This window comes from Bombus impatiens, unplaced genomic scaffold (assembly GCF_000188095.3).
Source record: "Bombus impatiens unplaced genomic scaffold, BIMP_2.2 scf_0640, whole genome shotgun sequence".
NCBI classification, from domain to species: Eukaryota; Metazoa; Arthropoda; class Insecta; order Hymenoptera; family Apidae; genus Bombus; species Bombus impatiens.
In genome coordinates this window covers 757,107-781,860 of record NT_177059.1, presented here as the reverse complement: position 1 = coordinate 781,860, position 24,754 = coordinate 757,107, and the positions used below count along the sequence as shown (strand labels likewise).

Genomic DNA, 24,754 nt, shown 5'->3' with positions numbered 1-24,754 from the left:
TCGTGAAAGAACCTCGTTCCGGTTGACGAGCCGTTTCCGGTTGATTCTCGTCGCCATATCATTACGAGACACCGCTATATGTACAGCGAACTCGTATCGATTCCTACGCGGAACGCGTATCAATACGAATTATATTTCAAAGTTACGCGATTTATATAGATTTTCATAGAATAGATTTGTCTCGTTTCTTTCGTATCGTCTTATACCGATATAATCGTACAACCGTCCGTGGCAGCTCGGTATTTTGGAAATTTTATTTGTCTAACGGAGAATCGAGTATTTTCTTCCTGTTCTTCGCGATGAAACTTTGTCCATTTTGTTTTCCGTAGCTGGGAAATCATCCCCGGTTGCGACCGAAAGTAAAAGGCAAGATTTTTATAAAGTCGCGAACGAAGCGAGAAACAAGCGAAGACTCGTTGCCGAGGAATTCAGAGTCACGGTATTCCGTGACACACCTATAGGAAAATATTACGTGCTACTTCTACTAGATATACGTTCGATGTTCGTAACCTACGATTAAACGAAACCAGCACCACTTCTCTTTGCTTTTTTCCGCATTATCGTCGATCGAAATCAACGAAATTGACGGAAGAAAAATGATACCGTCGTAAAGTTCTAGCGTATCGGGCAGCTTTCCCGTGACAAATTCATGTATTTCGCGTACAAGTACTCGCGTATGCCTTTCGAAGGAATTACTTTCCTGAAACGTTACTTTTCGTCGTCAACTCGACTCGTTTTCTTTTTTATTGTATAGACAAACTGTAACATAGTATCCGATTCGACGGAAGGATGCGACGATATCGTTGAAAATCGAGTTTGACGAAAGATGAGAAATTGGACGGAACATTTGACTTTTCTCGCGATATTCAGACTCTGTTTTCGTTCACCGTCCGATCGAACGTAGCTACTGCAACGATAACGACGTGGACGTTTCATTTTACGCAATCGTTATTTCAAATATAAGCGCGTCAACGGTGTTTTTATCATTGATTCATAGCGACAAACTACATAGTCTACGAAGTATCTATGATCGATCATTGTTCGATCACTGACCGATAGCTGTTTGTCTGAATTCGTCGTACAAACGAAAGCGACGAACAAATCAAATGCTAGCTAAATAATGAGAGTACGATATATCGTACAGAAAAAAATAAACGTCACACTGGATAACACAATGGATCATCAGATAAGCAAAAGCGTGCTTTCGCGATGAATGTACATTATATTATTATCAGTAAGATTTCGCAGGAACCCCTGTCTACTCTGGCGTCTCAGTTATCGTTCGCGTTTCTCGCGATACTCCTTAATGCGCGTCGAATAGAATATTTAGATCGAATTCGAGCGGAAGGAACGAAACGTATAAATAGCGAAACAACAGAAGAGAAAAGAGGAAGAAAAAGAAACAAGTGCCGTAGGTGACGCAACATTGGTATCGGATACTAGCTCGCGATGCGCGATATGGTTTTTAACGATACCGAAATTATATAAATTCGAAGTACGATGCAGTGAAAAGAGCGAATGTCGATCGTAAAATGTTTTCGAAATATCAGTGGTTTACAAACTGTGTTCATCCAAAGATCGTTCGCGATCTCGCCGTAAGTAGTCGTCGATTCGCACGGTCGACCATCTTTTGTAAGTCGTATTTTTTGGTGAATCTGCCGGATACGAAACACGTGTTCGAATTCACATCGTAATCGCGCGATCAGTGACGTTAATCCTTCCTTTTCCTTTCGAGTTGTTCCTTTTCCTCGGAGCAAGGCTTTTTCGATGAACGACATAGCCGTGAACGAGCACGACAAAAGGGCTGCTAATGCGAATTTGCGATACCGTCGATCGAGAGAATTTCTTGGGAAAATTATCTCAACCAAATTTTAGCTCTATTATCAGCTCTATTATCTATCTTACCCCTATCATTAGGTTAGTTATTGACCTAAACACGATTTACAGTTTATCATTGATTTCTTTTGTTCAAATTGTTGAATTTTGTTCAGATCTTCCGAGTGAAAAATCTATTTAAAAAAGTTAGCGGAGTTTTAACATGTCAATCGTTTATCGAAGTTATTGTAACGACGACGTTTATATTTTTACGATAAAAGTTCCCTGTCGTGTTTAGCAACCCATTCTTCGGATCGTCTTTTCTTCCAATTTCCTAGGAAACTCTTTCGATCGACGTATCGCGAATTAAGTTTGATTTAGGGACACTTTTATCGTCCGACACCGTCGTTGACAGACAGAATGAAAACTAACGATGAAACGTTCGACGATTTTCGCAGACTATCGATACACGTCGATTCTTTTGTCCAAACTTGAAATTAATGGAACGAATGTTTCCGTAGATAAGCGATAAAGTGTTACGTGGTCAGCTACGATAACGATAATAAAATTCAGAAAAAGATACGAGTATCATTGGTAGCCGACGATACCTTAAAAAGAATGTTAGGAAGTCGGAGATTTCGGCAGAATGACGCATCATCGATGAACTGCTATAACATATAACGTATATTTTCTATAACGGCCAGTGGGTCAACGAAGTAACAGGCCGTCGATGACAACCGGATGACAAACATCTACGTGCTTTCATCCTTCCGTCCTCCGCGTCAAAGCGTCCTCTATTTCGCTCTAATTCAACCAGTAAGGGGCCAAGAGTATCGTTTCGATGCAAACAGTTTAAAACGCGTTTCGTGCAACGAGACAGTCTCGTTTGTCGTCCGATCGATCCTCCATTTGTATTCTTCTCCGAGTGAAATCGATTTTTCTCCCTTCTCTCAAAAATTGCACCGTATTTCCTTTCCGTCTTCTGCTTTTTTCTTTTGAAATACGAGACGAGCAAGTTTCACGGCAAGGTTTCCCTTCGATGTATGCAGGTTCTCGGGTTTTACCTTAATTACCGAGCGTTGCCATAATACGTCGATGGTGCGTATTCCATCGGTTAGGAAACATCGGTTAGGATGTGTAGGAAATCATCGGCGAGTATCGGTTTCCGCTCGTTCGACTTTACTCGTAGCGTCATATGCCACGCGTACAACTATCTGACACGAGAAACAAACGCGTATTGAAAATCGATAAGCTTGGACGATACGCGTTTCGTTCGAAAAGGCAAAAGATGAAAAACCGTACGAGGTAAGACGCGAAAAAGGCAGGTTAAAGATCCGGAAAGTAGAATTTAAGAACCGGTTAGAACTATGGTTGCGGGAGACAGTAGGCATCGTGGAAGTTGTATGCGACAGTTGTATACAATCGCGGTTGTATGCGACCAGGAACGAAGTGGCGTTTTACAGAGGATTTTTCGGTGGACCGGTGTTGACGGTCGCATCTTATAGCGGAAAGGTAGGATCATCCTTTCGCGATACGGGAGAAACATAGTCGGCGAACGGCGACAGTTGTCGTCGAGCGAGTCGGCCGCACGTGCACACCATGTTTCGGTAACGCGCGAGTGTCGCGCGGAAACAAGCTAAATATAAGTCACGAGGAAAAAGAATAACCTCCCGCCTAGAAACTCGCATTACTCGCTTAAACAACCTCTACCACTTTTGCTCGCGTTCGTTTCGGAGCATTACGTTCTGCTGCGACGCGTATTGCGTATTACGTTTCCGACAACGGCCGTTAGTGCAATCGCGTCCGCGACGTACCGCGCTTCGTCTCTTCCGTCCTCCTCTGCTCTCTTCTCTTCACGTCGGTTTTCCTCTCTCGTCTCGTCGTCGTAGTACCAGTTGTCGTTACGAGTGCTCGCGTTAGCCGATATCGCCACATTCCTCTTGCAGGAAATATGCAATTTTTTCGCATCGACAGTTAACGGTTGAGTCGCGTTATCGCGTTACCTTTCCAACGTGTACGCCGTGTGTAACGTCGAAGCTTTGATCGTTCGAAAATCGTGATTCCAACGTTACGCGTTCGATGAAATGGCGGCGGACGCGTCAAACAGAAAAACAACGATTCGCTTGTTCGAACAAGCCACACAGCAGACACGGACGAGGTATTGCTCGTTTGTGCTACACATCGTTCGATCTGCCGCTGTTTTTCTCCGATCGACGATAACTCGTACCGATCTGTGAATCGTCGTTTTGTGGGTCGAATACTGTTCGAAATGCTACTGGGTAAACACCGACTTTTCATCACCGAGATATACGTAAATAATGCATCGTCACGATGGTACCGTTCGCGAGATTAAATTTTCACGCGAAACGGTCGTGACTTATTTTTGTAGAGCTACGATACGCTACGGTACGGCGCGGTGCACTGTTTGCACCGTTGTGTAATACGCGCGTACGCAACATAATATGGATATAATTGTTTGACGCTGTTGTATAATACGGCTTCCAGCGTGTATTCAGTCACGACTGAGACGTCGTCGCGCCAACATCACGATCACGAGAGCAAGTTTCTGTTTGGCGAATGTCGCGCAACGCGATCGTCTTCCTCGCAAACGAATAATTAACCTTGAATCGATCACGGCTTTTCATTTGCTATTCGACGCGAGTATAAATGCGGAGCGTCGCGCCGCACCTCATCCGCGGTTGACGCGTCGCACGTCGTACGTTGCGAGAGCTCGCGCCTGGACAGGCGATTCGCACGATCCTCTCGCGAACCGCGAGACACGGTCAGTCGGTCGATCCTTCGACGAATATCCTCTTTTTGATATCGCGGATCTCCTACCTTGCCACCTTGTCGTGGAATCGCGATGGCAACGAAATCGTCCGTGTTTATACGTGCGTCGGTAACATCGAAAGACGTTGAACGCGAAACGAATACTTGGAAGCAACTGAATGTACGGAAAGAGGAAATTTAGTAAACGATGCCATTGGATGTTGCGCGCAAAGATACGCGCGATATCAGGTGTGTGGTTGGTTGTACGAGGCGACATCGTGCCGTTCCTACTGTCCGAGAGAAGTCGTACAGATTGGTCGATCGGTGAAGGTCGATCCGAGGAAGAGCAGCGGTTGGAAGAACGATTATCGAAGAATTACGAGACAAAGTTGAGCGAGAAGTACCGATGAATCGTTTACGTAACGCGAAATCGACCGAAAGGAGCGGCCGCAGCGGCACGTTTCCGAAACGCGCTCGAAACGGAACGACTCGTGTACGCGTTTAAACTCGAACGAGCGCCAAACTATGTCGAATTTTCTCGTCGATCGACAGGCTTTCGAGCGACGGACGGCCAGCACAGTATTTACGATAAACCGAATTTAGCATTCTGTTCGGTACCGTAGACCGAGCTCGAGCGAACCTGGTCGAAAAATGAGATCGAACGAGGTACCTGTATTTGCCAATCGGCAAGGCGTTTCGAACAAGGCGTTACGGTGACGTCGTTGAAGGTCCATCGCGATAAAACGATCGCGATATACGACGATCGATCGACGAGAGATTTTTCTCACGAAACGTCGTTTCGGAACTCGTTCGCGTACACGTCGAACGGTGATCGTCAGACTGTGTGCATACCTGTCATAGCAAAACGAAATTGCACGAATAAGCGAATACGAAGGCGTGCTTGTAGAGATTCGCAAGCGGCGATCGACGTAAGGCAGCCAGATATCGAACGTAGCTATTCAAGACTGGTGCTAGTACCTACGTAGAGATGGTTAAAATTAAAACGTTGCGTTGCTCCGCTTCGTTATGATTTTACGATATGCGAAGAATGGTGGATACCGTCAAGCTGTACGATCCGCTGGAAAAGGAATTGGACGATTGGTAATAGCGTACGTTGGTAATTCCTTTGGACGGTGGATGGCGCGAGAGAAAAATGGAAGAAGCGAGACACGCATGGGCTACTTTAAAGTCAGTCAGAAAGTTGACATTGTTGAACGGCAATGGTAATGGCAACGACAACGGTAACGGCGTAAATGGAAACTCCACGACAGTGTGGTACGATATTCCCGCGCCCGTAATAATACATTGTTGCCAAGAATTGCCAGATGCGTCCAAGTCGGACCGCGTCGAACCGATCGAGGAAACAGCGAGCGTCGCGACTACGAACCAAGAGTCGACAACCGATACTCGGGATAACAAAGGGCCGGAGAAACGCGGGGACGAGAAGGAGGGAGAGAACCGACGCAGAAACACGGTGGAATTGACCGCGGTCACGTCGGTAAAAACCGACGACGACGGAGTGCCGAAGATCAGCTTCAGTTTCCTACATTCGGACGACAAATCTCGAACGGCTGTCGTGGAACGAGCTACGGTTACAGGAGAAACGACTACGACGTGGACGACCGCGACCGTGACCACGAACAAGAACGACGAAGATACGTCGACGCGAGACGAACTGTACGACTTTCCTAGGAATTCGTACGTCCACGACGAAATCGAAAGCGAGAAAGCGGTAGAAAGTGAACGCGAGTCAAAAGTCGCTAAGGACGACGAGGAGATTCGCGGCACGAGTCCAGCGAAATTCCACGGGGAGTCGGCCGAGATTCGAAACGAAATCGACCATCGAAACGTAACCGATTCGCAGGATTCGAAAGAATCGAGCTGTGCGTCCCGCCAAGAGGTCACGTCCGCGGAGAAAGCGAGCGATCCAACGATCGCGATCAACGTCGCGAATTCGGAAGGAAAAACGGATCCGTGCGATCCAGCGAATCGAAGAAAAAGGCATTGCGACGGATACGACGCGGCGGGCTGCTCTTATTCGGACGTCGAGTGCTCGAACGACTCTCTCTCGAACGCGGTGGCCCGCCGAGAGGAACGTTATCCGAAGGTATTAAGCGCGTCGCTGGAGCACGGTACGATCGGACTTGGCGATAAACCTAGAACCGAAGCTTCGAATCGTTCGATCGATCTTCCACTTTCCAAACGTTCGATTCGCGAAACTCGAGAGAAGCTAGGAGAGATTTATCGCTGGGTCCGGTCACCGGTGTCGATTATCTCGGTTACCTCGTCTCTTCTCGCGACCGAGAACAAATGTCCTGAAATTGCAGAAACATCGGCTGGGCAAGGCATGGGAGAAAATGCGAAACTGGCTAAGGGACGAAACGTCTCGGATCAACGAGGTGGTGAACAAACACGCGAGATTGCAAGCCGTCGGTGCTCTTTCCGAGGAATCGTGTACCGTGACCGTTCCGAATGGTAACAGCGCGTCCTACGATCTGACCAAGGCGAGGACTCCGGAATTAGGATCGATCACTAGGGTCGAGGAATTCGGTTTGTCCTCCGTTTCGCAAGAGCACCTAAAAAGCTCGTCTTCTTCTCCCGAAACCGCGATCGCACCGTCGAAAACGAACGTCGCTCTCCACCGAGCACCGACGAAAACCACTGGCTTGGGAAAGATGATCGCCACCTCGGACAACGTGTTGAACGAGAAGAGCGAACTGAGTATCGTTCCGGTTTCCTTCAGCATGGACAAGCTCTGCTCCGATACGGAAATCGACGAGACCCACGATGCAGCGACCGCTGCCGAGATCGACAGCAGGGATCATGCTCGAAAAGCCGGCTTAATTAAGAGGAGAATGCTGGGGTCAATCAGAGGGTTAATGGCCTCCACTCATCTTCTACACTCGGTCTCCGTTCACGAGACCGAAGAGGTACATTCTTCTATTTCGTTCCACCCACCGCGTAACGCGATTACGTTCGACCGAAGCGACGAAATTCCTTTCTCACGGATCTCGATGGACCCCCTCTCGTTCAAGGCGATCGCTCTCGAGCCGAGAAAAATCGAACGAGATCTTTCCTTCGCTTCCGATACGTGAAAATCTTTTATTCTGCGACGATCGCACCGCGCGCTAACGTACACGCGAACGACGAGTCCGAGCATCGTACCAAAGAAACGATCAAAGCGAAGAAAGTGTGAGAAAGTTGGGCGGAGAGAATAACCGACTTTGTTCTTTTCTGCATGCTAACTGATACTTGGCTACGTCTATACGTCTATAGGTACTACAGGGTACGCGCTTATACGCTGTGTTTGTACGACGATGATGCGGCATCGTGGCGATTGAAAAAATGCTACTCGTTGTACTTTGATCGCAGCTCGCGTTCTTTTTCCTTTTTTTTCTTCTTCTTTTTTTCCATGCATTACATAAGCTAAAGATAGGCACGTACCGGCAGCTTATTCTCGTTCCGAAAACTATTTCAGCGCTGGCACGACCTATCCAACTTTCCGCTCAAAGTAACCTTAATTTACCCATCAAGCACTGTTCTCGAGAAAGCTGGAGTCGCCGCGTCTCGATTCCGTAGCTTCCCAACTGCGAATACAGATATAAATACAAATACTTTAAGCGAAAGTATTCGTGCGTGGCATACAAGGACGTCGTTCTCATCGTTAGTCCGCACGGAGAAGCCACGAATTCAGGCTGTGTCATTGCCGTTTGTTTTCTCTATCATCTACGAAGGAATCGTTTGCGCGTTAAAGATACCAGATAAACGAATAGAAATTGCCGCTACCCGTGGAAAATTGAGCGTACGAAAGAAAGCAGAGGCAGCTGCGAGAAACTGTGTACGAGGTTCGTGAGAGGTGCGCGTTAATAGCTCGGTACGGCGATAGTAACTGCGACCTCCGCGATTTCACCGCGTCACGTGAACCTAAGCCGAGAAAATCTCGAAGGTAAAAGGGAAAGGAACCGTACACATCGATCGCGATCTCTCGATATTTCACCTCTGTTTTCGTTCGTCGAAAGCAAGCACCGCATCGCGGCCGTGCCGCTTCCTCCAGACGATCGGCTATCTTCCGGCAAAGAAGCACCGTTTCTACCTAGATTATGTATTTCAAAGTTTCAACGATTTCGATTAGAAGATAATACCGAGAAAAATTGTATTTTTCTCGCGTCTTATCAGAAGATTCGCGCGTATCTGTTTGTATTTGAAGAAGGTATCCAGTCGGACGAACACCTGTAACAAGTTCTAGACAATCGTGCCCCACCTGTTGCACGTGCCAGCACATTTCTTTCACGATCAATTACACTACGTGTAATATCCAATCGGGCGTATCGATTAACCTTTTACTCGAAAAAGTTTCCACATCGATGTCAAAGTACCAGCGCATCGATATACAGGGTGGTTGGTAACTGGTGCTACAGGTGGAAAGGGGGTGATTCTACGCGAAGAAAGAAGTCGAAAATATAGAATAATAATTATTTTTCAATTTTTTCTTTTTTTTTTTAATTTTTCCATCGAGACAACGATCTACGGTGAGATCCGTTACAACGAGACGCGATAAAGTGCACGCGTACCGAGCGAAAATTCAATGTCAATTTTCTCGAAAGCAAAGCCTCGAACGAAAAATTTGTATTCTATATTTTCGACTTCTTTTTTCGCGTAGAATCACCCCCTTTTCGCTTGTACCACCAGTTACCAACCACCATGTATTTTATTCTTGCGTACGCAGTTTCATCGAACTCTCGTAAATTTGTTCTTTACCGTTTGCAAATAAATTCATACGAACGTTCATATCCATCCGACGATTTTACTATTCTTCGTATGCGTATAAGATTGCTCGTTGTCTAAGTAGATGGATCGTAAGAAAGTCGATCTCTCTTCGTGCAATGCATAATTAATCTTTCTCTCACAACCGTGAACACGCTAGCGCGGAAGGTTAATCGACAGGCGGAAGTAGTCACGTATCTCATCTTGAAACACAATAGATCAAATTAATCGTCGCGATTAACGCGTTCACGGTTGATATCAGGGTTTCTAAAAGATCTTCCTTTCGTGTTAAATTACGATCGCTCGAGGATAAATTCTAGCGTTGTCTAATATCTCATTCTTTAATTATAACTTATTCTATGTCGATCTTTCTCTCTCAACGTACGTTCGTTGTATTTGTATTTATCGACCAGTGTGATGCGCGTGTTACGCAGAGCTACTAAGCGGCTTGGATTTCTGAAGCGCATTCGTTCCGCTTTTTAAAATTAATGAACGCCACTTTGTCTATATTTGTCCCTGGTCCTTCGTCTTCCACGTGTGGAACATGCCTTTGTCACGCGAGTACCGCACTTAGCAAAACGTCGAGACCGGCTCGACAAAATCCGGATAATTAAGACGGATAATCCTGTGCAATGGAATAACAGATTCGATTAACACCGTTTGAACGATAGACGCGGAGACTATGTTTCTTTACAAAATTGTCAACGATAGGTTTAACCGCCCTGCTATGCGTCTAAATACAGTCACACGGACGTGATTTCACGGTCATTTTCGTCTAATGCATCACCTTCGCCTCGATGCATTCTAACCGATGACGCGATCAGTTGATTCGATGTTATTGCGGGCCCTCGGACAAACTAAGATCCGATGCGGCGCGACGTCGCTGAGATTCTGCGACGATACGTCCGTCTTTGTTGTTTTTAATCGAGAAAACAAAGAAAGAGATACGATCGCGAGGATATCGCGTGAGCTAAAGTCGCTCGTCCGCATTTAGGCTAACATTTAACGTTGCGTAACCAATGCGTAATCAATGCGTAACGTATGTTCCCTCGCCAACTATCCACTTTTGCTTTTCATCGGCCGACGGATTTTCTTTCGTTTCCTACATTCTATGCTGTTCTAAAATAAATAAGTTTCATTTAATCGAGTTTCACGAGTAAAACTAACCGTACGAATTCGGTCGTAGAACTTGCGCGTGCGACCTTGTTCGGTGATAAGATTTAACCCGAATAAAAACGCTGAACAGAGTTCTACTTGGTTCCATTTGGTAGAGAGTGTACAAGACGAGAATGTAGAAAAATGAATTTTTACCATTCAGTGGCTTGGAAAGTCGTCCAGTCAGAAAGTTACTCGAAAGGTTGAGTCGGGCGTAACGTCAGAAATTACCGGTAAATGACATTTCCGATACACCCTTTCTTCGTTCTGGTCGTTAGTCGAGGAAAATATCTCAGATATAAGACGGTACGTAATGCACAGGAAAATCTAGTTGTGGCTGACCAGAAATAAGAACGACAAATTTCTCACCTACATGACCGGTTTATGTACCAAGAACTTTGGCTATGCTCGCTTCGTTCCTGACATCCACACCACGTGTCTCGTGGTTCTCGTTTCTCTCCTGAAGTTTGTAATTTTACGAAATACCTCAAGGGAGGAACGCGTTAAAGACTCGAAGAACGTTTACCCGTTCGAGTACCAGCATTCGATTAGCGAGCAATAAACTCTTGGAGATAGGTATACATATACTTTCTACTTTTAATTAATTCCGTTCTTTCTCTATGTTTTCTACCTTGTCGTCTCTTGTTCATAATGCTCGCGTTTAACATTCTAAATATCTCTTCGACCTTATTATCCTCTTGCTTCGCTTATGAACCGTAAAAATAAAACTCGGTGCTTATAAATTTATATCTACTTTCGTGTAACGGATGGTAATTGTTGTTTCTTCCGCCAATCCGTAAGCCAGAGTCGGCGAGAATTCGCCGCGAAAAGAAATCGTTGTAACTCGCTCGCAAGACGTTAGAAACGTTGCATCTCGTGAGCTGTGACGCGTGGTTACCGCTATATTCCGCGTGCTCCTTATCCTTCTCCACGATCGTTCAAGCGTACAACGAGCTCTGGTTGCGAGCTTTTAGTTTCGAAAGTAAGAAAAACAGAGAAAAATTAATATCTGGTTTCTGGTTGCAGGGTGGACAAGGTGGATTCGAAGATGTTCGAAGGTACGTGAAACAGGGTGGAGATTTCTGCAAGGAATTGGCATCGATCCTGCACGAAAGGTGAGTTGCTTCTTTGTTAATCGAATCGCTTCTTCTCGACACGCAGCGCGCGTGTATCTCCGCATTCTTAATACATTCGCTATTTATTATATATTTGTGATACGTGTATATTCGCCTTGAATCGTAAACCTTTTGTTTCTTGTCTTCTCTTATTTCAGAGCGGAATTGGAAGCGACTTATGCCAAAGGACTCAGCAAACTGAGCAACAAACTGACTAAGGCGTGCGCGAAGGATCAAGGTACTCTCTTCGTCGTTTTAACTTTTAACGATTGATTTAGCAACGTGATATAAAGTAAAGAAAGTCGAGGTACCAGTTTTAAATACAATCGCTGGTTTTTGAAACGCAGGTGGCAACGGGAGCGGAGGTGTGAACGAAGCATGGAGATGCGTCGGCGAGGAGATGGAGGCTGCCGCAGAAGCTCATAGAATCTGGGGAATTACGCTTAGCGAACAACTCGCCAAACCGATCAGAGTGCGTCGAATTTCGTAAAAATTCCTTTTTCATCGTCCCTTCGAACCATTCCTCGAAATATCATCGCGCATTATCGATAGTCGTTATCGCCGTTAGTGCATTGTCATTCGCAGCAATTGAACAAGGTTCTTCCTTTGCATCGAACTTGCACACGTAGAGAATACGCACGCGTACACGTACACGCGTGTTATTTCGTTTCGATTCTTCTCTCCTCTGAAACCGTTGAGCGTTTGTCGAATGATCGTTGAAACAAGCGATGATAGGCGTTAAGGAGGCGTTTGCGTATCCGCAGGTAGGAGTAGCAGAGGCTCAAGGACGTTCGAGGAAATCTATCGAGAATTCCGTGGATAAGGCCGGGAAGTCTCTTCACGAGTGGCGTAACATTGCGATAAAAAGTAAAAAGCAAAGTTTCGCTTGTGCACGGGAAAACGAGAGGTTGCAAGACCTCGCGAGGCTGCAATCGATCAGTCAGAGTCAGCAGAGCAATAACAAATCGTCGACCCATCATATGACGGAGAAGGAGGTCAGTAAGCTCGAAGCGAGGAGGAGAAAGGCCGAGGACTCGTCTCGTAGGGCGGACACGGAGTTTTACACGGTGAGCGTGAGAGCTGAGAGAGCTAGGCTCGAGTTCGAAAGCACCATGAGGAAAGGAGCCAAACAAATGGAACTTCTCGAAGAGGAACGATTGAGCGCTCTTAAAGATCTCGCGAACGTTTATTTAGCCCATCTGCAAGCCCTAGCTCCCCGTCTGCAACAGGTACGTAGGAATCTTATACGCGCTCGTACCTGCAATTCTATCTCCTCCGCGTTGCCAACGCTCTCGTGATTATCATCCGTCGTCTTTTCCTTACAGAGTGCAGACCGTTTGGCAGCTCCTATACGTAACTGTAACGTGTCCCAAGACATCGAAATCTTGAAGAATCTTATACGCAGAGTAGAGAGCAACGACGGGTGTAACGCCGAGCAATTGCTCCCAGACTTTTATGCCGAACACGTTACTCTAGCGATGAACAGAGAACGTCGGAAACAAGCGCTGGTAAGAGTCCTTCATCTGATCAGGCAGGACTTGGAGCGCGAGAGGCGCGGCAGGGAAGGTTTGGAAACTCTTCACCGAGCTTTCATTGCAACACCGGCATTCGCGGCGGATGAGAGCACGCAAAACGTAACGGAAAAACTACACCATGTACGATTACTCTTATGCTCTTTCTTTTGTCATTCGCTATGTCGTGTACCTTCTTCGGAAACCGTTCAACTCTTACCTTCTTTTAGATGCGTTCTATGTTATTGTATTTGGAGGCAGCGAGGTATAAAGTCGGAGGAACATTGGCCGAAGTAGAAGGCAGTAAACGAGACAAACATCCGTTGGCCGAACATATTTTAGTTTCAAGGGATAAACAGGGTTTGCAGCAAAGTGTCCTTAAGGTGAGCTTCCGTGATTCTTATCGTTATCTAAAGAACGAGAAAAGTGCACGCACATTCTTCCACGCAGATTCCTTCTTGGGCGAAGAACGAATCGTTTGAGATTCAGGAGGATGAAGACGAAATGGATGTTCATCTCGTAAAGGATCACGATACCGAGAGTCGTCATTGGGCCGATCGAACAGCTGGCGATGGAAACTCGGAGAATCCACCGGACGAGGATGACTTTAGCGATTTCGATGAATTCAGTAGTCATTCCGAGGACAATAATAATCAAGACGTCGATGCCACCGAAACGGGTGGCAAGTCCGACGCAACGGAACAATGTAGAGCGATCTATCAATACTCGGCAAATTTAAACGACGAGCTTAGCTTAAGTCCTGGGGACTTGATAACGGTACATCAAAAACAACCAGATGGTTGGTGGATAGGAGAGTGTAGAGGACGAACTGGAATATTTCCAGCCACTTACGTTCAAGTTATTAATTGAACGACTTACGCTTTGCTTCGCCTCCTGACATTCAGGAATTCAACAATGTTTTTCCTTCTGATTCCGAAGGAAAGAAAGGGAGAGCAGGTGCGAATAGGTATAATGATACATGAAAAATATGTAGATGCAATTATACTGTAAAAAATAAATAACAACGGAAGTTATTAATTATACATATGAACGAACTACCAAAGTACGATTGAAATTAAAAGTGACTCTCCTAGAAAAAGTCAAATTTCACTGTACAAAGAAACATTTCTTATCTTTGATATCGAGTCGTATTGCCCGCGATAGCAATTACCGAACAATACGAAATACGGCGCACCGAAACGCACCATCTGCTACAGATAGTCGACGAAAATATTTGTCAAACGTGTTTTGTACGCGTTCGATACCAATTTTAAACGACAAGTTACTAAATGCATATTTGTTTGCGTCAATAAAGTGCCAATGATAGCATATACATACATATAGAAACTGTACGGGACGGACAAGATCAGTCGAGGATAAAGTTAATATTTTCGCTACAATGTAACAAATCGCAATCAGGAAAAGGAAAGGAGTTTGTACAACGAAGTAATACCTTTTTGTCTGTATAACTTGTGCATCGTAATTTATAATTAAGTTGTAATATTAACATAAGCATAAACATGATTCAAGTCATTTTCATAGAAAGTAAATATCGTTTCTTCCTTAAAAAATCAAAGACTGTTTATTCACGCAGCATTCACGCATGAAATTAAATAGCGTGACATGTATATAATTTGTTTAATTTTCGAAATTCCATTGTAAATAGTACTTAGCTGCATTTAATAACTTAAGTGTTTTATGTAACTGAAATTTTAATTAAAGTTCGTTTATTTATCAGCTAATAATACATTTTTCTTAACTCACTTATACATCTTAATCCCGAAGTTCGTCTGCGTAATCCCTCTCCAATTGCATTATTACTTCATTGATCATACGAGTACCATTAACTACAACATTAAAATGTTTATGGCACGTTTATATTTGTATATTTTATTGCGGAGTAAGTATGGTATCTGTACATAACTACTATGGTAACTGTACATATATCTAATTTTATTATACATATAATAGATCTATCTTACCGCAAAAAGGTGGAATGTTGGAAGTTGCGACAAAGAATGTTCCTCGTTGAGGATAATTTATCGCGTTTATGCCCATTTCGGCACAAATAGTTTTATCGCACGATTCTGTTGTTAGTTGTATCAGGTTTCGATACGATAAATCCCAATGATGTGCCCAAAAAGTGCAATTGTGCTTAACCTCGGATATCAAAGACTCCGTTAAGTAAACGTACGAGCGTCCATGGCTGCATATAGACTTGTTAATTGCTAAAATCAATTCGATATTTTATCCGAGGAAGAAAGCTTACAGTAATAAGCTTTTTTCAAAACTGATAATAAGAAACGTATTTAGCGAATACTTGCCTCGAAGAGGAATTGGTAGATATTCAAAATACGAAGAATCGATCTTTACGCAGCCAGGCTGGCTTTTGCCACCGTTAGGGTAGAAATCAACGTGACCTGATACAAATTGTTCGTCCGTTCGTTCATTCTCGTAATAGCATAAAACACGGTGTATACACAATGTATGTACAAATATCAAACCTATCGGTTCTGGTAAACCTAATCCGATCTCCGAAAGTAATTTCCCATTAGTATGGATAATATCGACGAATGGTGCATCGGATTTGTGAAGTTTCATCGTAGAATGTACATTCTTGAAACAAGGTTGTGCAGGATCCAATCCTGTTATTCTCTGGACTTCCCACTTACTTCGCCTTTTTTTCAGTTCTTTCGCAGCAAACCCGCAAATATGTGCTCCAAGACTATGGCCAACTAAATGCAATGGTCCCCAATTATTGTTGTCGGAATTACCTTGCGTGCTTGTTGTTGCATTCTCTACGTGTTCTAGAAATCTTTACAAGACAATAAGCTCCATGAGCTTTTGTGCGATTAACACCTATACAAATAGGTACGTAAAGCAGACCTTGCAATTTGATATCCTATTACTTTTGTGTTAACTGCCGCTTTGTAGTAATTCCAAGTATTGCCCCCGGCACTCCAATCTACAATTACAACATTAACGTCGTTCTAAAACATATTAGAGAATAAACAAAATTATTGTTTGAATTACCGATGATAAAAGATTAGAAAACTAACGTTGCTAACATGTATTACAACATCAATTACTTTCTAAGGGGAAAGATTCCGTTCGTCTTTTAAAATGTACTTCAACGTGTATGGAAAAGAAAGAAAAAAAGAAAAATTGTAATCTACCCATTGAAGAAATGCTTTTTCCATTTCATTGATCCACGATTGTTGACCATGCGATAAGAATCCGTGAACTATTACGATCGTCCTTCGTTCGATTTGAAAGTCTGTCCACTCCAAGCCAAATTGTTTACCGATAAGTACCTGAACGCGTCGTGGTTGTTTTCTCGAAGAAAGTAAAAATTGAACATCCAAAGCATTTCCACTTGAATTACTCATAAAAAACCATTCTAAAATCGCAGCTACTCTTTTTCCTAAACCAAAACAATCCACTTGATCTGACTGGGAATTTTTTCGATAGTCGATAAAACTCGAGGAATTCGAGAGTGTATAAATGAAAGCTGTCAAATTGCTATTACGAAAATTCGATAAATTGTTATCAATACGATCTCCACTTGTATCTATTTTTACATTTTCTTCCAAAATGTGATCCTGCATGGCAGAAATCGCAGGCAATCTGATGAGCAGTAGTGCAATCCACATCATTTTCATTACTGAATTTCTGATCGTAATGGAACATGTCTATATATCTACGTATATACGTCTGTATACAACCAAAAAAATTGAAGTCATGACCTAACGATAACGTAGATTACATTGCTAATTTCAAGTAAACTAACACTTCGGAGTACATAATTGTAAAAACATCCTTACGTCTTTTCGACATTATAGACGTTATATTTCAATCAATTTAATAATAAACTAATCCTTCTTATTTTTATTTCCGGTGTCAGTATAATAAAGCGCCTTTTTTTTTTTTACTAATAATTCTTCGATACATTAAAATAATAAAGATTTAAAAAAATCCTCAAGTTTATAATATTCTCATAACATTGAAAGTATTAATACGAAGGAGAGACATTAATGTGAAGATGTAACAAACTAATTTTTATAATTTCGTTAAAAATAAAAATATATTAAATTTTAAATACACCCCTATTTAAAAGAAGTATTTAATTCGTGCCTTCTTAAACTATTATTTAGAAGCGTAGCATCTATAAACACCATCATTTATTACATATCATCTGTACATGATCCAACGAATCACGCAGCATTGCGCTATTTGCTATTTTCATTAGTGTCAAGAATGATAAGATAATACGTTCTAAAAAATATTGCAATTTATATATTCAATTTTTGCTTCTTCCTTTTTCGTGTTTTTTCTTTTTTTCTCTTCTGGAAAAAAACAACAAAATAAAACGTTAATATTTGAATATAAATGCACGAAATGAACGATATACATTTCCTTACCACTGTTTGTTCAAAGTTTACTTGGTTGGATACGTTTGTACTACCTCCTTGAAAAGTACTAAAATCTACGACTTTATAGTCGAATGTTTTTGATGGCATCATACCTTTCTTTTTCAACTCCTTAATTATACCGTCCTTTTCTCCTTTTTTTCTTGTGCTATAAACACATTCAATTTATCAATAATTCTTACCTTACGAAATTTCATATATTTTAAGCATTCATAAACGTTATGATATTAAAATTTCAAGATGCTTAGCTTAAAACATAGAACTGAGTAATACGACCACTAATAAAATAACAAATTTTTTAATATACCTACCGTAACGGATTAACAGTTTCATTACTCGATGCTTGTTTCCGATTTTTTGTAATACTTTCCGGTACATTTTGCTCTTCGCTTAAACGTTCAATTTCATCTGATTCTTGTTTTACATATTGAGTAGTTTTGGTTTCTAACATCGGAGTTGGGTTTGATAAATCATCTTTAATTTTTTTATCATGTACTTCATCTTGTTTGTTAATATTTGAATCTCGTTTTCTTTTACGACCCGACATTTGACTCAGTGGAGTTTGAGATGGTTTTTTTGGTAAATCTGACGCACTTCCTTCTGACACCATTTGAGAAACACGTTTAAAATGTTTGTGAACTCTGTTTTTACTCTCTGCCATTTCATCTTCTTTCATTTTTAGTTCGTTCAAACGATTTTCTTCTTCTTGTCTTAGCTTTTCTCTTTCCTGTGCTTCTTGTTCCGCTATCATAGGTATAACCCGTTTGTATCGTTCAAACGGACTTACGAAGGGAAACCTTTTTTTTCTATTACTTTCCTGCTCGTCCATTTCTGCTTCCTCATTCTGTAAACAAGCAAACAACCACGAAAACTACAACTGTCGATCTTTCTTAATTTTTATACAAGATAATTAATTTTATTATTCGTACGCTACCTCAGACGTAGTTGGGCTGTCAAACACAGTCACCGCATGCTTCATCGCCATATTCGAAATTTGCTCTTCTATTATGTTGTTTCCATCTAACAAGCATGGTAAGTCAGCTCGTGCTTCCATATCACTGGGAATATCGTGAGGTGAATACATCCACATTTTTGAACTGTTAACAGGATTTCTTTGCGTCAATCTTTGCCTGATATCATCTTCAATGATTGGCTTGATAAGCGGCTGTTCCCTAGCCTTCAATATTATTTTATGTAATTTTAATAAATTCTGTCTAACCAAAGGAGGAATAGAGTCGCAGCATGCCAAAATTCCTTGCATTTCACGAGGTAATGTTTCAGCTATGTTCAGTAACATATGATTTGGCAATACGTAAGCAATACTATCATCTTCCCCTCTGGCAGTTTGATCTCTCCATTTATGCAATTCTTTTAGAGCATAAAGCTGTTTATTATTAAACATTTTCTGGCTCTTTCTATACATAATCATGCAACTTTCCTCCGTCCATACTGGTTTTATATAAGTCTTTTTACAAATCTCTGTACTTCTGTCGTATACAGCTTTCAAAATATTGATTTGTCCATTAGCAACGTCTATTAAAGCGTTCCTTAATAAATCCTTTATGTACAATAAATAATGCGTATCCTCCCTGGCATATTTCATAAGTTTCTCTGGTAAAGGTCTTATGCGCCAATCTGCCATTTGAAAATGTTTATCAGGATCTACATTACAGTAATGTTTTAGCAAATATGCTAAACTTAAGTACGGCATGTTAAGTTGTTTCGCCGCTTGATGCGTATCAAACATATTCACTACGTACAGAGATAAGTCTCTCTGAAGCCACTGAATGTCTAAATCCGCTCCGTGAAAAACTTTTAGTATCGTAGACTTGGTAAAAATTTCATTTAGCTCGTGTAATTCGGATCGTAACGACAGAGTATCTATCAGGTAATCTGTATCTCCCGTTGAGATCTGCATCAAACAGGTGATTCCTTGAAAGCTTCTGTACGAATGATGTTCCAAATCTACAGCAATTTCTTTGTACCTTTTTAGATCTTCTATCAGTAACTTTATATCCGACGGATCTTTGATCATTACCAATAGCGTTTCTTCCAGGGGTTTATACTTTTTTGGTACCGATTTTTTCAACTGATCATTAGGAGGGACGAACATATCCAGCTCGTATTCGTAAGGATGACTAAAGATTTCGCCATTTTCACCTTCTTCCAAATAAATAGCCAAAGGTTTCAAAGAATTGGGTTTGTCTTTAATTCTAGGACACCAGGGTTTAGAGCTATTGTCAATTTTGTCTTTGAACGTTAGCTGCGGCCTTTGAATATTTTTAGCAGCTAATAAACGAACAGATTGAATATTCTCTGTGTCTTGGGATCGATAAACTTTTTTGTTCCACGAACCGTTAATTCCATCTGGTTGATCCTTTGCGCTCGACACCAGCAATTCTACTTCGGTATTCTTAGCGATGCCACATTCTTTGTCCATTAAGGCATTCTGCGATACACAGCACGTTTTGGATTCGTAAAAATAAAAATTTAAGCATAGAAAAACATAGAAAGAATATCTTTTGAAAAACTTACGGCTCGGTCCAAAAGCATGTCGTTCGTTTCTAATAGAAGATCAAACTTCTCTTCGATATCAAGATTCGATATATTGCCCTTTATGCCAGCTAACCCCAATAAATGCTGCATAACGTCCATTATCAACTTTGTATTTTCCTCCTTGGCTTTGAGAAAACTGGGAAAACACGAGTAATAATTGAAATTTGATCCAGTTGGTAAACTATTAGCACATTTAATCCCAAGTTTTATGGCATCGAATGCTTCCTAGAATATAACGATCATTTGGTACATAAGAATAAAAGAAGGGACAAATTTTTCAAATTAAACAGTTCAACAAGTGTAACTATACCTGAACGTAATCGTGAAAATTCTCATATCCAGGTATTAATTGGTCAACTTGTTCATTCTCATTTTCTAACGCTTGGCATTTGCCACTGCAATCTTCCGTAGTATCCATGCCGTTAATTATAAGCACTTACTCTTCTCCCTTCGTATAAAATTATTCGATAGCACGAAACAAATATACAAAAGTGGAACTACATTGAACGTAACCTACGTACATATGTTCGTGAACGTAACCTACAATTTGCAAATTTTGTATCCCTATTGTATCATGCGAACACACCAACAATAAGTAGCCACCTACATACCGTATTACATACCGATCTAGCCGCGAATATGGTATAAAAATCCGTTTTCTCGAAAAATCATATCAAGTAACTTTAACAAGTGCTAGTTTCGATAATTCTGATTCTGACGACATTTCACGCATACTGTGACCATTACATCCATAGAATGATCTATGATTCTATCATAAAATAAAGATTATATCCTATAAAGAAAAGGAAGTTGGAAAGCGGAGCGCGGTTTGCGTATAATAAAGAATCGTGTCGCATTATATAAAAAATGTCGTTAATATATAGCGAACGATGTTTTTTTCTATAGCGGTGATCGCATCGGCGAAATGCAATCGCGACGAAATTAGCGAAATCGTACGAAACTCTTTTAAAACGCATACACTCGCAATGTAGAAAATGACGTCGAAGGATGGCGCTGGTATCACTATAATCTATCCATTCCCTGTTCTCAGTGTTCAAGTCCAAAATTAGTAAATAAAGATGGTGGCAGCGCATGAACTGTGTGCGATATCGTCACGCGAAAAATGTCTGGTAAAATGAAATGGAAACGAGGAACGTGTACGATCTCTCAGAAAAATTCAAAAGTCGTAGAGACTTAGTGATCGGAGTCACCGCAAAGACGATAATAACAGTGTAAATAGTGTAACTTTCGTATAGTTGCCCGGGAGCGTAAAGCAGCCGCAAAAGAGGATAATTTGGCTCCAGAGTTCACTGTAAGGTACAAATTCTCGCTATTTTTAGACTCTACCCGAGTGTCGATTCTCATTCAGAGCGTTCGTTCGTTCCATCGACGAATATGAGTGTGAAGAAGGAACGTCTATCCCGATTAATCCTGAATAAAGAAACGTTACGAACAAGCGTCGATTTTCTATCGTGGGCGTTTTCGATTACTCAATAACGAAGAAGGAAAGCCCGTTGTCATCGTCGTTGTCCTCCTCTACGTGGTCGTCGTGGTCGTCGTCGTGGTCGTCGTCGAGGTCGTCGTGGTGGTCGTCATCGTGGTCGTCGTCGTGGTCGTCGCCGTGATCGTGATCGTGGTCGTGGTCGCGGTTGTGGTCGTGATCGTCGTACACGACGTCGACGTCACTCTCGTTTTCATTACTGTATTATCTCGGAATGACGTCCACTCGGTGTTTCCTTTTACGTTTATATAGCGAACGATAACGATCGAAATAATTAACGGATGTTCCTAAAGAACTCTTCGAAATATCAGAATGCTATTTTTATCGGCAGGAACCTACATACCGCGCTACGCGCTTTAGTTGCATACGATGCACAAATACATGTACGCACACAGTGACATACATTTTATTTAACCCAATTGATAGAACGATTCTCGCGTCAATCGATACGTCTTATTACCCACATCGGGAAATGAATTTACCCATTCTATCGCCTATTACCGTCCCGTTCTTACCGACAATATTTACATCGAGTTTCACCGTATACACTCGGACTCGCGGAATTCGATTTCGATCCTGACCTTAGCAATTTGTCGGAGAACATACGGTAACTCTGTCTTCTCGCGACGTTTTATTCGACGTTCCTTCGAACGCTGTCTATCGACGCTTTGTCGTTTCCCTACATCGGCTCTGCCCTCTTTTTCTTTCTTTCTTTCTTTCTTTCTTTCTTTCTTTCTTTCTTCTCTTGTTAATTTTCTTTTCCTCGTTAATACGGCTTTAACGTAATACCACGAAAGATTTACGGGGGCAGAAATAGCATAGATCCAGATGGTCGCGAATGAAATTCACCGAGTAGTCTATTAATTCTTGGTGACTCAAACTTTTGTCGCGAGAAATTGCGATCCACGCGTACAATCACCCACGACCAACGTACAGAGATTCATTCATATATGCAATGCGAGTCGCGCGATGGAATAATAAGGGTTTTAATAATAATACGTGAATCACAAGATGCCATACAAGCCACCGGATGACGTCACGTTCGAACGACATCCTCTGGCCCGATAAACATTCTACGTATATCGAACAGTTTCGAGAAGCACTTTCGCGCTGCTTTCTCTATGGTCGTTCGTTGCGAGTGTCGACGAACTGAAAGCGAGCGCGAACGGCTGTTAACGGTGAAACGATATCGGGAAAACGAGCGTATAACGGCTAACGCGTTTGCAACGGATTCGAAACTGTGGCGGATCGCGCACGAAATTTCGAAAGTTTGGGGAAAAAGAGCAGAGAGGAGCGGGGAGAGAGGCGACGAGTAGCCCGAAGAGACGAGAACGAGATGGAAGAGGCGCAGCGGTGCACGAAGATTCGTAATCCGTAGCACCGATTTGAAATAGATGAAAGAGGCGATAGATAGGATCGGAAGAGAGACGTAACAAGGAACTAGAAGGAGGCGCGCGTGCTCGTACGGTTTATCGTCGACGTTTCGAGGTCGCGGGAAGAAAATCAAAGTTGGCAAATTTTTCGACCGATCGTTGCCAAACGGCGCCTTCGCGCGTCGACCCTCTGGTTCGCGCGAATAGTTCCGCTTTAGCAGGTTTGCCGACTCGAAAAATTTCGCCGAAAAGCGAGAAGCAGACCGCTTGGCAAAGAGGAGAGAAGGAAATCGAAGAAAGAAGGAAAAAAGGAGAAGAGAGCGAGTCGGATTTGGAAGATACGACAGCGCGAAGCCGCGCGAATCGGCTGTGCGATCGGCCGCGCGCGTTTATTTCTAATTGCTCGGTCGAATTTATCTCGCGTTCTTTCAGACTTCGCGCGTTGACAGAAGATATTTTAGACTCGGTCTATAAATAAGAGGTAAAAATTATCATGACCTGGCTACATCGTTCCTACTAGCGCTGCATCGAAATCGCACAGCGGCGAACGCTCGTTCGCGTCGCGCGATCCGATCGTCGAATCGATCGCGATCTCCGGCCGTGTTTTTCGTCGTCGCGAACTCCGTTTCGCGAACTCTGTTCTCGTTCGATCGAAAAACGTCGCCGATCGACCACCGATTCGGCCAGGAAGCGCAGAAAGAGAGAAAAAGGGGAAATGGAAGTCATTAGGACATCAGCCCTGAAGCTGGTCTGCCCACGCGGCGGGTCTACGTGCCCGCTAAAAATATCGAAACGCACCACGATCGAATATCGAGAACGAGAAAGACTACGCGTGAGCGCGCGAGCTCGCCTGCGATTTTCTACGGGCACGTGTTCCGTTCCGACCCGCCACGATTCTTCGACGATTCGATCCTCGCGTCCTTTGTTTTACTTCTTTCGTTATTTACCTCCGTATAATCCGTATATTGGCACACGGTCCTTTAGTCAGTGTATCGGTTGCCGAAGAAATTCACCGATTCGCAAAATTTGATTCGATTCCGTCGTTCGCAATTAATGCGGATAATGCGATTGCCGACGGAGTGCGAATTGCGGAGTCGGCCTCGACGATCCGACGATGAAAAGAGACGGAAAGCGAAAGAGCGGTCGGGTCGTTTCCGTGAAAAGCTACGCTGCTTCTCGTTTGGCACGCGTGTTGGCGTGGCTTCTGCGTGACGATCAGCCAAACGAGCTCGCCGCGAGGAAGTCAAGGTGGGCCTCGAGAAATATTCGTACGCTTTTCGGGCAAGGAAAGACACAGAGGTACACGGATCGAGGTTACTCACCGAGGTAGCCAGGCAAAGCGAAGCGAAGCGTAACTCGCTCGGAAACGGAGGCCAAGAGTGTGGATCGCAGGCGCGGTCCAGCCGAGCTTTTCGCTTTCGTTTCGTTCGCGATCGTCAGTCTCCTTCCTTCGTTCTCGAATCGCGAAACATTCTACTTGCTATCCGTAGTCTGTCGTGGACGATGCGGAGATACCCGCGCGTCGCTTTCGCTTTCGCTGTCTTTCTCCGACCGTGTAGCCGGTCGTCGGAGACAACGGAGGGAGGAAAAGAAACGAACTTGCGCTGTCGGAAGAAACAACGAGATTTCGGTTCGATGAAATCGTATGTCGATTCGATTCGACTGGATTCGATGGAATACGGTTGGCAGCGCGCACAGCGCAGACAGGAAACGAGCGTGCGTCGTCGGGGGGGTAAGCGTCGTCGCTAGAGCCGTTGATCGGCGG

The 24,754-nt window shown here is 43.1% G+C and overlaps 4 protein-coding genes across 8 annotated transcripts in view; 2 read left to right on the top strand and 2 right to left on the bottom strand.

Moving 5' to 3' along the window:
• The first annotated feature begins 3,406 nt into the window (after positions 1-3,406).
• LOC100741799 lies at positions 3,407-14,648 on the top strand. The gene is made up of 9 exons (XM_003491929.4): positions 3,407-6,691; positions 6,912-7,514; positions 11,530-11,618; positions 11,777-11,856; positions 11,966-12,090; positions 12,383-12,847; positions 12,944-13,273; positions 13,360-13,512; positions 13,580-14,648. The coding sequence occupies exons 1-9, from the start codon at positions 5,738-5,740 to the stop codon at positions 13,997-13,999; spliced, it is 3,219 nt and encodes a 1,072-aa protein (XP_003491977.1). The 5' UTR covers positions 3,407-5,737; the 3' UTR covers positions 14,000-14,648.
• A 191-nt stretch (positions 14,649-14,839) lies between these two features.
• Positions 14,840-17,100, bottom strand: LOC100746784 (pancreatic triacylglycerol lipase-like). 2 transcript variants are annotated; one of them, XM_012389320.3, is made up of 6 exons: positions 16,306-17,100; positions 16,016-16,119; positions 15,634-15,944; positions 15,454-15,549; positions 15,112-15,357; positions 14,840-14,976 (listed from the first exon to the last, which is right to left on the bottom strand). In XM_012389320.3, the coding sequence occupies exons 1-6, from the start codon at positions 16,789-16,791 to the stop codon at positions 14,903-14,905; spliced, it is 1,317 nt and encodes a 438-aa protein (XP_012244743.1). In that variant the 5' UTR covers positions 16,792-17,100; the 3' UTR covers positions 14,840-14,902. The 2 variants fall into 2 exon arrangements, with proteins under 2 accessions (XP_012244743.1, XP_012244742.1); XM_012389319.3 differs by having other exon boundaries at positions 15,454-15,944.
• A 192-nt stretch (positions 17,101-17,292) lies between these two features.
• Positions 17,293-21,115, bottom strand: LOC105681193 (exosome component 10). Its single transcript, XM_012389332.3, has 7 exons — positions 20,727-21,115; positions 20,426-20,655; positions 20,095-20,340; positions 18,494-20,008; positions 17,871-18,403; positions 17,551-17,707; positions 17,293-17,475 (listed from the first exon to the last, which is right to left on the bottom strand). Exons 2-7 carry the CDS (start codon positions 20,531-20,533, stop codon positions 17,422-17,424), a joined length of 2,613 nt encoding a protein of 870 aa, XP_012244755.1. The 5' UTR covers positions 20,534-20,655; positions 20,727-21,115; the 3' UTR covers positions 17,293-17,421.
• Positions 21,116-21,177: 62 nt separating this feature from the next.
• The window catches only part of LOC100746665 (serine/threonine-protein kinase KIN4), a 14,699-nt gene continuing 11,122 nt past the window's right edge, over positions 21,178-24,754 (top strand). For all 4 annotated transcript variants that reach the window (XR_004462307.1, XM_033322493.1, XM_033322494.1 and 1 more), the window contains exon 1: positions 21,178-21,432. The gene's annotated coding sequence lies outside the window, so the exon portion shown is untranslated. The remainder of the gene's footprint in view (positions 21,433-24,754) is intronic.

Coding starts and splice junctions, on each gene's coding strand:
- LOC100741799 (XM_003491929.4), top strand. CDS start 5,738: ATGGAAGAAGCGAGACACGCATGGGCTACTTTAAAGTCAGTCAGAAAG. Junction 6,692..6,911: donor GAGAGGAACGTTATCCGAAG/GTATTAAGCGCG, acceptor CTGAAATTGCAG/AAACATCGGCTGGGCAAGGC. Junction 13,513..13,579: donor TGCAGCAAAGTGTCCTTAAG/GTGAGCTTCCGT, acceptor TCTTCCACGCAG/ATTCCTTCTTGGGCGAAGAA.
- LOC100746784 (XM_012389319.3), bottom strand. CDS start 16,791: ATGAAAATGATGTGGATTGCACTACTGCTCATCAGATTGCCTGCGATT. Junction 16,120..16,305: donor AAAAAGCATTTCTTCAATGG/GTAGATTACAAT, acceptor AATATGTTTTAG/AACGACGTTAATGTTGTAAT. Junction 15,945..16,015: donor ATAGGATATCAAATTGCAAG/GTCTGCTTTACG, acceptor TGTCTTGTAAAG/ATTTCTAGAACACGTAGAGA.
- LOC105681193 (XM_012389332.3), bottom strand. CDS start 20,533: ATGGATACTACGGAAGATTGCAGTGGCAAATGCCAAGCGTTAGAAAAT. Junction 20,341..20,425: donor ATTTTCACGATTACGTTCAG/GTATAGTTACAC, acceptor GTTATATTCTAG/GAAGCATTCGATGCCATAAA. Junction 20,009..20,094: donor ACATGCTTTTGGACCGAGCC/GTAAGTTTTTCA, acceptor TGTGTATCGCAG/AATGCCTTAATGGACAAAGA.